This window comes from Thunnus albacares, chromosome 9 (assembly GCF_914725855.1).
Source record: "Thunnus albacares chromosome 9, fThuAlb1.1, whole genome shotgun sequence".
In the NCBI taxonomy this organism is placed as follows: domain Eukaryota; kingdom Metazoa; phylum Chordata; class Actinopteri; order Scombriformes; family Scombridae; genus Thunnus; species Thunnus albacares.
The window spans coordinates 29727946-29742921 of record NC_058114.1 but is presented as its reverse complement, the minus strand read 5'-3'; the positions used below and the strand labels follow the sequence as shown (position 1 = coordinate 29742921).

The window sequence follows — 14976 nt, the reverse complement described above, 5'->3', positions numbered from 1 at the left end:
CTTAATATAATGCACTCAAGTAAAACACCAACACTAACCACGGCAACAGTGGTAAACACAGTTGAGTTAACACATCTTTGGCAGGGTCAACAAAAATGAAACATTTTAATCTTGATAAAAGTAGAATTTATGGCAGGGCTGTTGTTTTGGATTGCATTAGATTGTACAAGTGCACCTAATAAAGTGGCCACTGAGGTGTATATTGACTGTTGTTTCTAATATTTTTTTCTACCTGGAGCAGATTATTAGAAACATCTCTTGATAAATGTCACAAAGATAGTCAAGTCAAGTCAATTTTATTTATACAGCGCCAAATCACAACAGAAGTTATCTCAGGGCACTTTTCATATAGTGCAGGAATAGACGGTACTCTTTAATTTACAGAGACCCTACATTCTCCCATGAGCAAGCATGGGATTTATTGCAGGCCTATTGTATTGGATTCCATCAGACTGTACAGATATGCCTAATAAACTGGTAACTCTAGAGGTTTATTTATAGCATATACAGAAATACAGTTTGCAAACGTAATTTTCAAACTTCAGGTGCTGCAAGACAAAACATGAAACTAAGAGAAAGAAAAAGAAAAAAGTCTAAAGACTCCTTGATATATAACTGTACAGTGTTGTAGTTTGTTTTCTCTTGTCTAACAGAACACAATCTCATTTACCAAACTGCAAGTGTCTTGGGGAAAATACCAGACAGGGTTAGTAAAAGCTCATGGCAGATTGATCTGTGCATATACAGTACAGCTTAACCGTATTAAAGTTTATAATCCCTGTAAACATCTTCAGGCAAGGCAAAGTCAGCCTTTTAACATTGACTAAGTGAAGTAAATAGAAGCAAATACATTTTTTGAAAAATTGCATTTCTGTTGAACTCCTGTTCGTTATATATAGACGCAAGTTGTGTGAGTTGGCTGCTAATGAGCCTTGCACATTTTCAACCAAGATATTTTGATGGTTTTGCCACCCTGCCGTTTGGGGGTAACAGTGAAGTTTGCTTTCAATGTAGAATGTCTGTTCCCCCTTCGAACCTCTAACACCACAACAGATGGGGAGAATATGGAGCTCGGAAGGTTTTACCTCTGAGGTGGTAACAGTGAAGCCACTCATTAACACTGAATTTACCACTTCGTTAGCAACGCAGCTTCCTGTAGAGAGCGACCAGCCCTAGATGCCAAATCCACTGAGCATATCATTTTAAACTAAATCAGCTCTGGACACATAATGCAATCTGTTGTAAAATGTAACACATGTTAAATCATCATATATTGCATACTATTTACTAACTCAAATTCTACATATGTAAGTGCTTTCAAGTCAAAAAACAACCAAAAAGTGAATATATTGTGCCTTGAATGTAACCATTCATAAACCGGTCCATGTGTATGTGCAAAGGTGTATGTTTTCTTTGTGTGGGTCTGTGTTTGTGTTTTAGACAGATTGTGTGCCTGCCAATTTGTCAGGATTGAAGTAACAACAGTCTCATGCTGGGATCTGTGTTGGCACCATCACAGAGTGATAAGACGCAATATGATCTCATTGGAGGTGTACTTTGTTCCCATGGAAATTGGTCAATTTTAGCAGACGACTGAGAACTTTAGGTGGAGAAGCAGGAAGGTTGTATCCCAGAGGTACGCTCACATAATTAAGCATCCTCGCCAGGGTATTCAGGGCTAACAGCAGGGTTTGTTGTGAATAGAGGTGGCGAAAGAGGGTGTTGGAAAATCATAATGCGGCACAGAATAATACCTCTCTCATTTTACGGAGCAGTGGGAATAGCCCAAAAAACTATTTTTTTTTTAACAGTACCACATTTGCAGCATGAATAAGAAAAAAAAGCACTGGTTTTTATTATACCAGTTTATAATTTGCATCTGCATTATTTCTTTGGCAAATTGTCTTCACATGTTGGAATACTGCACTATAATAAAGAAAGTAATATACTTGTAAAGCATGTCATGCTTGAAATGATTAAAAATGTACATACAGAGTACACTTTTGTACAGTTTTTGTACAATTTTGTGATATTCTTTTATATTTCAGAAAGTATTGGTACTATGTCTCATCTGAAGCCAAATGCACAAGAGGACAAAGACGTGGAACCGGTGTCTGACAGCCCAGGTCGTACTCAGGAGCCATTACAGAGTCACACATTCTCCCTGAAGAACAATGCTGCAGGTCTGTCCTCAGATGAACACGAAAACCCTTTAAATGGAACCCAGCCGAATCCATTTGTATACAGGAGTGTCCCTGCTGTTCCCCATGCAGGCAATTCATTGCCTTCAGGAGCACTTGTTAATGGACCTGGTTCACACCCCACCTCAGAGGTACACTGTGTCCTGAACAAAGGCACTGTTTTATCCAACAATGTCCTGGATGCCGCGTGGCAACCGGAGAAGGACACGAGCCCCGAGGTGTTACCACCACCTAGTGAGCTTCAATCAGACGCTTGGAAGAACACAGCGGGGCCCGTCGTAAAAACACTGGCCACACAGCCAGGTGTCAACACGCCACTGTCTCACTCGGAGGAGAATGAGTCTAAACTGGCCTATTCCACACTGTCAGGTGACAGTGCAGAGCAAATGCACATTAGCCAACCTTTGACAAAACAGACAATAAAAACAAGATCTCTACGGGATGCAGAATGGTCAGAAAGCTCCTCAGACGATTATGATGATAGTGAAGTATTCAGATGGGATTCGGCAAGAGAGCGCTTCTTGCACAATGACAGAAGGCTGGAGACCAAAGTGATGCACCAAAGACACAGGAAGCACAACACACATGTAATAAGCACGTCAAGCTCTCAAGAAAAGGTTAACAACAGCTTAAATCACACATACAGACATTTTTGCAGAGGTAATAATGTTTTAAATGTCGCCAACAAACACAAATCTATGGGTACACAATCTGATAATAAATATTCAGTTATGCCATTTAAAGATCTTTCTAGGAGCACAGCTTTAGACTCTGAGCACCATGTGTATAGCACAGCACAGGAAGGCTGTAATGAGGAAAATGACCCTGAAGATGAAGACAATTTTAGTCTAAAAGTGGAACAACTGAAGACAGAGCAACTTGAACAAGATCCACTTTTCTTTTCTTGCACAATATGCAATGTTAATTTCAAGGAAAAAAGACATTTCCATAGACATATGATGTATCATTTAGGCAAGCATAATCAGGTGAACAGTGACAATGTTTCACAGCCCTTTATATGCAGGGAGTGTGGGCGTTTGTTCTGTGATAGAAACTCCCTCATGAGGCACATTATTATTCACCAAGACAGGCTGGAAAAACTTATGGAGGAAATCAAAGTTCTCAAAAACACTGAACTGGAAGATGGGGCCACCGCAGTACAGTGCCCTCAGTGTGTATTTGGCTGTAATTGCCCTAAAATCTTTGTCCAGCATGCCAAAACACATGATAATCTGAAACATTACTACTTCTGTGAGGAGTGTAACTACATTACACTGACACAGCAGGCACTTGAAGCACACCTACATGTCGCACACCTCAACACACACCAGACTCAATACAGGAAAATGACTCATACTAATGATGCAGAGGAAGCAGACCATGTTCACGTTCAGTGTAAAATGGGTTTTTTCACTTGCAGGGACAAAGTAGCATTGGAAAGACATTCCGAGTTGGAGCGTCAACGATCACACAGTGGCAATTATAAGAAGTATGCTGAACAGCCAAAAAATGCCAGGTCTAAACCTCAGTCTACTTTTGGAGAAACAGCCCATTTCCCCCACTGGCCCAGTAAAAAAGGGGAAATTTACATTAAAAAGTCCAACACGCTAATTTCAGACAAAAACATAAAGTCCGCTCAGTTTAAGTGCTGCACCGAAAACACGCTGTCACCATCTTTATGGAGGATCGACAAGCATGGAAAGTTACTCCTACAACCAGTAGAAAAATTAGATGTGGCAACTGATCTCACCTGTGTGAAACAAGACGATAAAAAAAATGACCACAAGGCTTTTGGCAGCTCAAAGCATGTGAACTGTCCTGCAACTGTAGATTTTTTACTATCAACCAGCAATCCTAAATTAGACCGGATGTTCTGTCAGGGAAACAGGAATGATCTGGCAAGCGGGAGTTCACAAGAGCCAGTAAACCAAAATTCTCCATCAGTGAGAAAAATGGCAGCACCTTTGCATAACAGTATTGACAATATGAATAGTAATATATTGCCAAGGCTTAGCCAGAGGCTTCAGAAGCAGTCTGCAGATAGGGAGCTAGAGAAAGGCTGTGAGGGCAACGATAACTTCAGTGATGACACCAGTGAAGCTACAGGCAGCTTCTTGGAAAGCAGCGAGAATGAAAGGAACCCGTATGCTCGGAGGTATTTCAGAAAGAGGCAGAGGTTTTCAGCCAAAGACCAAAGCTCCCATGTACTCCAGAATGAAGATGATGGCGATGAAGACTGCAGTGACATAGAGCAACTCATAATCAAGGAGGAGTATATCGAAACTACAGTGTGTGATGATTCCCTGGAGTCGCCTTTTACATCTACAAGTGACAGCTTTGACGTTTTGCCCACACCAGGGGTCGAACACAAGCTCTGCCCGTACTGCCCTGCCATGTTTGAGTCTGGAGTGGGTCTGTCCAATCATGTGCGAGGGCACCTTCACCGAGTTGGCTTGAGTTATAATGCTCGTCACATGGTTTCGCCGGAGCAAGTGGCGTTGCGGGACCGGCAACCGCGAATCCGCAGAAGGATCCCCACTGGCATGAGGAAAGTGAGAAAAGGTGAAAATATTAGTTCATCCCTTACCAGCAGCTACACGCCAACTCAGAACAGAAGATTCTGTCTTTTATTTAATGAAGCCAACTTTCTCTGGCTTAAAGGAATAGTTTGACATTTAGGGAAATGCTTATTTGTTTTCTTGCAGAGAGTTTGAGGATAGGATCAATAACACTTTCACGTCTGTACAGCCAGCAGCCCATTAGCTTAGCATAAAGACTGGAAAAGGGAGGGAAACAGCTAGCCTGACTCTGTTCAAAGGTAACAAAATCACCCTTTTGAAGCTCACAAAATAACATGTTGTATCTAGTTTCTTTAATCCGTACAAAATTCTGAGTGTAAAAACAACAATTCTCAGATGGTTATGAGCTTGACTATTTCTTGGCCGGAACCAACACCTTCCGGGAGTCTCCCCTGGTTGCCTACCACCTGGCCCCTTTGACAGAGCCAGGCTAGCTGTTTCTCTGCTTCCAGTAACTGGCTGCTGGCTCCAGCTACATATTTACTATACAGACATGAGAGTGGTAGCAATCTTCTTATCTTACTTGAAGAAAGAAATAGTATAAGAATATTTTCCAAAATGTCAAATTATTCCTTTAAAACGACCTTAAATGTAGCTACTGTAGAATTCCCCTTTATATAAAAGCTTGTAGAATGTAAAGCAATCTAAAGCAGTCTACACTATTGTACTAACTCATGTTAAACTGTGTGAGTGTTGTTGATCAAAACTGTGTTTATAGCGTTCTTGTTCTTTCATTTCATTTATTGTATCAATCTTTTGAACTTGTATTACAGCCGTTAAGCCAGAAACACAAGGAGAGCACACGTGTCCTCTGTGCTGGGGTTGGTTTGATACTAAGACTGGCTTGTCGAACCATGTGAGGGGACACCTGAAACGAATAGGGAGAAGTGGTACCAGTAGCAGTAAGTCCCCCCTGTGCATCCTAAATGAACTCCTACAGGACAAAAAGGAGCATCACAACATCCTCCAGGTCCTCAACAAGAGCCAGTTCCCCTCACAGCCTTTCGTCTCTCAGAAATTCATCAGCAGCAATGGCTTGTTCCTGATGCGTACTGGACTACCAGTGAAAATCCAGTATGAGATGAGGAGTCCACATCCCATATTGGACAGCTTTGTACCAAAACAGGAGACAGAGGCCTTCTCAGAGCAGAAAAAGCTACAGTTAGAAGCACAAAGAGGCACCAAGGCCTCCTCAAGCATTTTAGTTGAACTTCTCAAGGCAAGACAGGAGAGTATGGAGCTTACAGCGAGAAACAAGCAGGAAACCTATGCAACCAAGTTCCATGATATTACCAAAGATTGCATGGAGGAGACTGAAGTGACCAGTGTGGAACCAAACTGGGCTCATGGTATGGAGTTTTTTGCTCAGGGTTTCACAGCAATTTCTTGTTTTAACAGTCTCTTAAAGGACCATATGAGTGGTTTTGCATGTTTTAGCCCCTTGATAATACGCAGCCCCTGAATTTTTTTATCTTTACTCTTGTGGGCACAACATAACTTGTGTCCACAATAAAAATAATATCAATTATTATAATTATTATAATAATAACTTATATTTTGGGACATTAGAGGCTATGATAGTATATATGCACATATACAGTAACTTACATTACTGGCAAAGCATTTTAGGCAAGTTTCAAGTCTCTGCAAGTTGATTTACACATTGTTGGAGGTACAAAAGCAAATGCATACAAAAACCTTCAGCAGCAATCATGTAAAGTGAACCTGATTTGTAGATATTTTGCAAACCCACCCATAAAAAGCCCAAGTCTAGCATATCTCTGGTGTTTGTGATTTGATTTAAATACCTCATATATTGTGGACAGATTTAAAGTCCTGATCCTGAACATTTGACAGTAAAAACGAAACTTACAAGCAAAGCAAGTGCAGGTGGAAACACCTGCAACGCAATATATATTTCTTGGGAAGCATTTGGCCTCTTTGTTCAATTGCAGGGAGGTTCACTGTTTATTGTACGCATCAAGCCTCTGATTTTAATCAATATTTAATTACACATTTATAGTATCTCAGTACAGATGCCTGAACACTGTAGGCAGAAACCAGTAAAACAATCAGAATAGTTCAGTTGTTTGATTCATGGAAAAAAATACATACTGTACATTGAATGTCGCCCAAGTACTTTTGAAGTTCACATTAAAAAATCATAAGATCCTCTTGATGTTGAGTTGGAAGCCCATCATCTGTGTTTATACGCTTTTGTTTAATGTGTGTCCAAATCAAATTTTCAGTCAGGTAACAAGAAAGATGATGATAAAGATTTAATATCAAATTGCTCATTGTTAAGTTCCGTTTTAAACCAAATGGTATGGTGCTCCATGGTGTTATAGTAGCAGCTGCAATTTACTCCCAAAGATAGCTGCTGCCTCCTGAAAACTGATTGCAAATTGTAATATACTGGTTGGATGTAAATGTTTTTGTTTATATTGTATAATCACCTTAAGTTTAAGACAGCATATAATTAGTAATTTAACAGGACAACCATGAAGAATATATATTTTTTCTTTCTTTCTGTGAAGACATGATCACAGCATCACTATATATATTTTTTAATATTTTCTTGTAAAGCCAAATTCACCTTAAAAAGAAATATCAGGTTCCTTTTCTCACACCACAGCAATAATCAAGTCTGGGGAACCTGCTTTATTTCATTTTGAAAGAAAACTACGAAGCCGTCTAATTCTGAATATTTATTAACAGGCAGTGGTGCACAGCAGTACCATTGCCAGCTTCCTGTCATAGGACTAACAGATCTGTGATTTTTTTGTGTGGTTTATGAATCCTCCGTGACTCTCATGAGGTGGTGTATGTGAAAATAGGCCCCCTGAAGACACAAGATTGTGTTAAACTTTACCAGTAACACTTTTCAAACAGGAGAGTGCAAATCAGATGCTTAGAATGAAACCAAGTGGAAGAAGAGTTTAGAGCACAATGGGAGTAACAGTTTTGCCTGATAATAAAATTACTGCATAAACTCAAACTCTATCCTAGAATACACTTCTCCTTAAAAACTAGCTAACTTCTGATACTCCACCATGTAAGATTTAAGACAAACAGATAAACTGTATTAAAATGAACATTATCCAATCAAATTTTCCATTAAAGCTAAAAGATTTTGCAAATGGAAAAGATAATCAAATAATTTCAACCTAAATGTTTTGATCAATTTGCCTTATTCTCTTGGAGTTGATTTAGTTTTTCAATTTTCTGTCTTTCAGGAGAATGTGATTCAAATAAATCATGTCTTCAGTGTAACAGCAGCCTCCCCACTGCTGTCAGTCTGTCTGGTCGTCTTCAAGCCTATGCATGCAGGAAGAGGATTGCCATTTTGGAAGAACCAGGTAAGTTTTTTACAATATACAAAAGCAAAGTGTCATCATATTTGTTTCCTGTGCCATGCAATCAAATTTTGTGATCCAAGTGTAGCGATCAGTGGTGCTCTCTGTGGAAGCAAATTAAGAAGAAACAGAATATATGTGATTAATGCGGCATTGGCACATTTAATGAATTAGTCTACCCCAATGTATGTTAATTAAAAAATGGACGTTGACTAGAATAGATCCTGGGCTTTGGGATTATTTATTTATGCCTCCTGTCAGTGATAACTTAATACACTCTATCAGATACAGCAGTGTGTTGTTTTGTTGTTTTAGGCTATGATTATAAACAGAAGAAGCCAAGACTAAGGCCTGGGCTAAAAAAGAAGATTTTACCCTCCTTGAATGCTGAGATGTACACACTCACCTGCAGGTACATAGAATGGAAAGTTACACATGTAACCATGGTTCTCTGAGAAAGAGTGAAGCAAGAGGTCTCTCCACCCAGTTACATATTTTGTCTGTATGGGACCAAGGCTCTAAGACACTAGGGCCCAATTGAAAGAGATGAGAAGACGCATAAGCCATCCCACCAGCCACTAAGCTGATTGAAATAGATAGGTGGTCATTTCTCATCTGGGATCACTGATTTATCAAGGTCCACCCAGGAGACCAAAACCAGTAGCAACTGCTGAGCACCTGTTGCCCAAAGAAAGTGGCTGCATTCACATTACGAGAGTAGAACAGTGTAAGTATGGATATGACAGACTAAGTGGCAGCAGCACATACCTACCAATGGTGCAATAATACCCATTATGCAGCCATGCCATGACACACCATCGTTCTCTAGCCCACTGAAAACCAACTCCAAACTCCAGGGTGGACCTTGTGATGGATTTCTAGACTTTCCTTATAGAATTGGCAAACCAGTTTTCATTCCCCCTCAGCCAACTCATATTTCCATATTTGTCTTAATTACAACCACCACCCCCACTCTCTAGAGTCGAAGAGTTCCTGGAGGAACTGTATGATATCGGGGGCTTTAAAGATGTACCTGGTGTTCGCTGTACCATGTCCCAAATATATGAAAAGTAACATAGCACAGTCTGGATCCAACATTAGGTCCTGGAACTCTGATCTCTGAGAGGGATCCCACCTGGTCTGATAGAGCAGGCCTAAGTGCTGCAGATGTAGCTGGACCTACCACAGATGAGTCTGTCACTGGTCCTCTGACCATGCACATAGTAGCCTGTTGCCTAAGTAATTTTAAAATCCTGATTCCCAAATCTAATGTGGTGTGACAAAAATATCAGGAATGGAACCCACCTAACCTTTTGCCATATGGTACTTCTATTATGGTCTGCTTTTCTAATACCGTTAAATTTTTGGCCTGATTAGGCAGTGCTGTCCAGATCAGTTCCTAAAGAGATCAGTGGCAACCTGGAAAGTGGTGGTCTGTGAGATCACTGAATTTGCTTGCTGTGCAGGTATGGCCAGCTGGCCCTTACTGCTCTCTTTAGTTTGCAAGTTTATTTGTAAGCAAGTAAGTAAGTCACTAAAGCTCTAACTATGCTTGTCCTAGTCCCAGGCTGGTCTGTGAGGCAGGTGCAAGACCCACTGTGGGGGTCTTCTCCCAAGGCCTGACTTGTCCTATCAATATGACAATGTGTTTACACTCCTTCTGATCAGCCTCCTCCGGTTCAGGAGCAGCCTTTTTCACTTTCCCTGAAACACAGGCCAGCAAGCTTCCTTTCATGTATGATGAAGGGTACTCCCTTGCTTAAAAGGCATACCTCTTCTTAAACTTAGGACGCAGCTATTGTGTCTATCCTCTTCCAGACTCTGCACCCAGTATTTTCCTCAAATATGGGCCACATGGCTTGCCAAATATCTCAAGAGCTACAACTCCTTTGAGAGTGCAAACATTGAAGCATTGACTTTTTCTTTGTTTGTTAGTGTAGTCAGTTCTCCTGGGAAACCACTAAGGTGTGTAGTCTACAGCTGCTTGGGAGACCACTGAGTCAGCTTAAAAGTGAAAAGGAAGGCATTTGACAAAATAGGGAAGCAGGGCAGATACTGCAGGCCTCACAAAACAATCCTCTAAACTACGAAGGAGCTACAAACTGTGAAGACACAGTAGTCAGTGGACAACAGCTTTCCCTTCACTAGCTTCAGTTGAAGCCTTTGTACCTGGGTCATGTGAACTGCTTGTAAGAGTAATATCCCAGGTACATCTTTATTAACCCAACAATCTTCACAGAAACCCTAAGACTAAGAGAATCAACTCTTGAAATCTCTCTTATACTATTAAGTCACAAAAGGTTGTCCTCTCGTACATCTCTTACCACTCTTGTGAAATTGGTGGCTGCAGACATCACCTGACCCCTGCACCAGTCCCTGCACATAAGAAATATGCAACCGGGTGGTAGAGAGGTCTTGATACTATAGAGAACATCTTACATTTGGTACTGGAAGAACATAATAGTGCATTCACTCTCCCCTTGCTTTATTTCTGCAGATTCTGCGACCTAGTCTTCCAGGGTCCCCTGTCTATCCAGGAGGATTGGATCAAGCATTTACAGAGGCACCTTCTGAACACCAGTGTGCCCTACTCAGGGACAGGGATGGTAGAGGTTCTGGGTCTTCATCACAAAATACAAATAAGCATGTCACATCAGCACTCAGATCCTGAGTAGAGTTCTACCAGCTGCCTCCTGATTTTACACACCGTATGTTCAGCACATTATTTTAGATGAATCCTGTAACTGTTTATATGAGTATACTAGCTTATCAAGACTTATTAATGATATTATATCTTAATAATACCTTATGTATTAGCAAAAACTAAATTATATGATATTCAAATGCAATGCTTTGCCTTATCAACTTAGCTAATACAACTTGTAGGATTTATGTTTTTGACTGCTGTATAAGGTAGGGACAACAATGGCAAGAATCACAGTGGCAGTCTGAGCAGCACCAGCACAAAACATTTCCTCAGTATAAGCTGATCTGGCACTGCAGAGCTGCCATTGTGAGAAAAAAATGTTTCTCATATTTTTGTCATGATAAAAAAGTGCCTTGTTATTGAGAAAACATTCTCATTATAAAATGAAAAAAAAAATCCAAATATCTCACTTGTAACTTGTTGTCAAAAAGGGGAAGTTTTCTAATTATATAAAAAATATCTCTTGGTAGGAGAAACTTTTTGTCATTGTAAGAAAAGCTAAAAGTAGCGATGTTCCTCCAATACGACAGAAATCCCTGTGACTGAGCATTTGAATTAACTTCATGTCCCACTTTCTGTTGCAACCAACACACAATGAAATAGTGCTCTTGTTAAGCAATGTACACGGGACTGTCATTAGTTTGGAGGATTTCGCCTCTCTGTGCCTGCATCAGAGAGAGAATCTCGCTTAATCAAAGTGAGATTCAAGATGTTATATTATGTTGGGACAGCTTGTTCTGTCATTGTTTGTTCTCCTGCTTAGCCATCAGTGTAATTTCTGAAATCCTGTTCTCATTATAGCCGTGAACGTCTTTTTATGATGAGAAATGTCTCAAGTTATAACAAGAAAACTTTCCAGTTATAACAATATACCGTGAGAGTTATTTTTTCTCATTTTGGCAGCTCTCTATTTGCAAAGGCTTGAACCCAAAATCAGTTGTGGTTCAATTTCTTTTGTCTTTTGGTTCTCATGTGAGTAAGAATGTGTTGTAATTAGTGATGTCACACTTAAATTCATCCTAAAAAAGTCTAGACCACTGTTACTGAACATTATGCATGTCCATCACCTGTCCTCCAATCCCTACAGCTCTCAGAACTTGGTGCTTATTTTGCAGGCTAGCAGACAATACTTTCAGACAGGAGAGCAGGCTATGCAAAGTGCAAAGATGACATTTTGAAATGATGTTGCACTTTTTTGTAGTACATTTATAGTGGTCAACCAACCCAGCAAGGATAATGACTGAAATTTTTACCAGGTTCTATCACTGAAAGATAGGACTTTGTCTTTTGCGAAAGTACGTTTAATATGTTTAATGCTCTGTGTGCACATGGTCCATGTGTGCTTTATTTCAGCGGTTTGTCCTCCTTTGACACTCTTCTCTGCACCAATGTAACGTGTAGTCTCATTGCCAAAAGACACAACTCACAGTAAACTATTTTGATAAAAACTTGTTTTTTAAATTAAAAACTCAAAATAAGAAAGAAAAGTTAATATATTGCATCAATATTATGATAAATATTTACAATGTGTATATTGCTTTCAGCAATGTCTGTATGTTCCATGATAGTTTTTCATATTTTATTAGATGCCAATGACTATAATATAATGTAAAAATCTTAAAAAAGAATAGAACTGTAGATTTACACTAGTTATTTGAGCAGAAGTCATAAAGTTAGTTATAAAGGTATTTTATGTATTTATTTATCTTCTCGAAATATTGAGATTGTTATATTGAAGATTTTAAACTGTAGAGGTGTAGCACTCCCTAACATACAGTGCAGTTCTTATCATTACAAGTTGTTCATTCTTACTCAGGCTTGATAGTTTTTAGACTTAGCATTGATAAGATTCTAATACAGCTTTTGTAGGTGACTATTTGTGTATAAATCAGTGACATCAATGAAAAACTTGCATGATATAAAAGTAAATGTCATTGCTGTGAATTTAGGGAATTATTCTTAAAGCTAAATATACTAAAGCATTTTTAGTGGTACCAGGTAAAATAGAGTATCAATGTAATGTTGATATTGGAGAATAGATTATGGCACTGTCACACTACCCCATAAGGAGAATTGAAGGTATTGGGAGTAGCATCTGGCTACTTGGTAACTGCTGAGATCATTTACAACAGCAGTTTAGGTGGAGTGGACAAAGGGTTTGACAAGAGTGGATAATTGAGCAAGCTGTGTGAGATTTAGGTAGAACAAAAGACTTAATTTGCAAGACAATGCTGTTTATCACATAAGATGATGCTAAAGGAGGAGAAGAGCCAAATGTCTGGATATTCAACATCAGGTGAAAAAGCATTACAGTGAATTAACAAATTAAGGGATGGCCACAGTGACCAGTATGAGAAAATGTACAACATTTCTGACTGTCAGGTTTTTAGTTCATGAAGGTGTTTTGGAAGCTCATTGTGGAGTGCAGGGCCAACAACACAGGAAGGACAATGCATTAATGCTCACGGCTCTAAATAGAAAATTAAACTGAAGAATCTACAATTATTCCATTGTAATGTAATTAGGTTTATCCACTATGTTTAGTTCTGCTATATCTGTATTAATGTAATTATTCATGTTGTCACATCAATAAATGTTGGTTTTACTATCTTAAGTCACTCATGAATGTAACAATACTCAGTTTAAATACAGTTACAGTCTTTCAGTGTCTGTCCAGTCTCCTTTTTAGGGGAAAAATCCTTGGATTCATGGTTTATATTTTTCTAGTGTTTATCATGTAATCTGCTCACTCACTGTGCTTACTGCACTGCCTACAATTGTAGTGAATGCCCTGTAAGCAGTAGCATAAACAAACTTGATAAATACAGTAATATTTTAGTTAAAAACTGATTAAAAACTTCATAATTCAAAGCATTTCATTCCAGATTACAGAAACAACCTTTCAGTTGTTTAAAGGTGTGTTATGTGATGATGGACTATTCCCTTCCCACAACACATGGTCCAATTTTATCTGTCTTTGTTAAACAAAATTTGTTGCCACTCTATTAGGTAAAAGATACAAATTTCAGTATGACTTTGCACCATTATTCCCAGCAGAAAGTAATTTTAGGGCTATGTGCTATTTTAAACTTGCGTTTTTAGTGTTACAGGCTGAGTATTTGATGTATCCAATGCTTGATAGCCACATCTGGGTTTTCTACTTACCAGTGGCAAAGGGGGCTAACCCTGCAGTTTATCTTGGGCAGTATTTAAAGCAGCGATCAAAGCTGTACAAACCAATTGTCATCATGCTTCTCCGGAGGGAATTTTGAAGTACATTAATGCTCCTTCTTTGGGAAATAATTGTGCCACTCTGTGACTTCATTAGGTCTCCTGGCTGTTTCAAAAGATGTTCTCTCTGGAGGTTGAAAGCCACATCGCTGGCAGACAGCATCCCAAGGGGCCGAATGAATAAAAAAGGAGAGATTATAATGAGATTGAGTTAGCCATGACCAGAATTGGGCTTTTCATTATTCCACTGGCTGGAGAGGGAGAGAGAAAGAGAGGGACAAGGCTGACATAAAGAAATGTGTTGTTGCAGGACCCACACTCACCATCTGCCATGGGGGTCCAATTGTAGGCAGCCAATGCATGCTTATCATTGCCATGGGTATCAAAGGGGCCTCCTCTCTGGAGATTGCTCCATTAAAACTGCAAACGGTAACCCCTGCACGCACAAAACAGAGAGAAACCCTGCATTTAATTCAGAGGTAACACTTGATATTGGTTTAGCAAATTAAAATGAGAAAAGGTGGAAAAGTGAGAAAACCTTGAACTGCTTTGTGCTTTTTGTTACATTTGTTTATTAGCCACTGAAGTAAATTTTGAACTCAGAACTTAGTCGAAATGTTTTTATCATTCCTGTTGCTGCATCCTGAGAAAACGTGCATTAACTAATGGGACTTTTTTTGTCAGCTAGACTTGTTTTTTCCCATTCAGTGTCCACGGCAGCAGTGATTCAGAGATCAGGACCATTGATCATGACCTGTCCTTTGGCCAGTTGTTCAGAAGTGCCACAGACTGTCTGTGTGAAAAAGAAAAAAAAAAAAGCAGAAAAAATCAATAGGTTTCCATTATCTGGTTGGGCAGTGTCACTGGCCTGTCAATGATCCTGTTACAGCGGTGGTACAAGG

At 39.4% G+C, this 14976-nt stretch overlaps 1 protein-coding gene across 1 annotated transcript in view; it reads left to right on the top strand.

Moving 5' to 3' along the window:
* Window positions 1-13458, top strand: part of znf644b (zinc finger protein 644b) — a 28876-nt gene extending 15418 nt beyond the window's left edge. Inside the window, exons 3-7 of the mRNA XM_044362592.1 lie at window positions 2049-4763; window positions 5554-6129; window positions 8017-8139; window positions 8452-8548; window positions 10634-13458. Coding sequence (XP_044218527.1) covers window positions 2063-4763; window positions 5554-6129; window positions 8017-8139; window positions 8452-8548; window positions 10634-10811 — 3675 coding nt within the window. The 5' untranslated portion in view covers window positions 2049-2062 and the 3' untranslated portion in view covers window positions 10812-13458. The remainder of the gene's footprint in view (window positions 1-2048; window positions 4764-5553; window positions 6130-8016; window positions 8140-8451; window positions 8549-10633) is intronic.
* Window positions 13459-14976: the final 1518 nt, after the last annotated feature.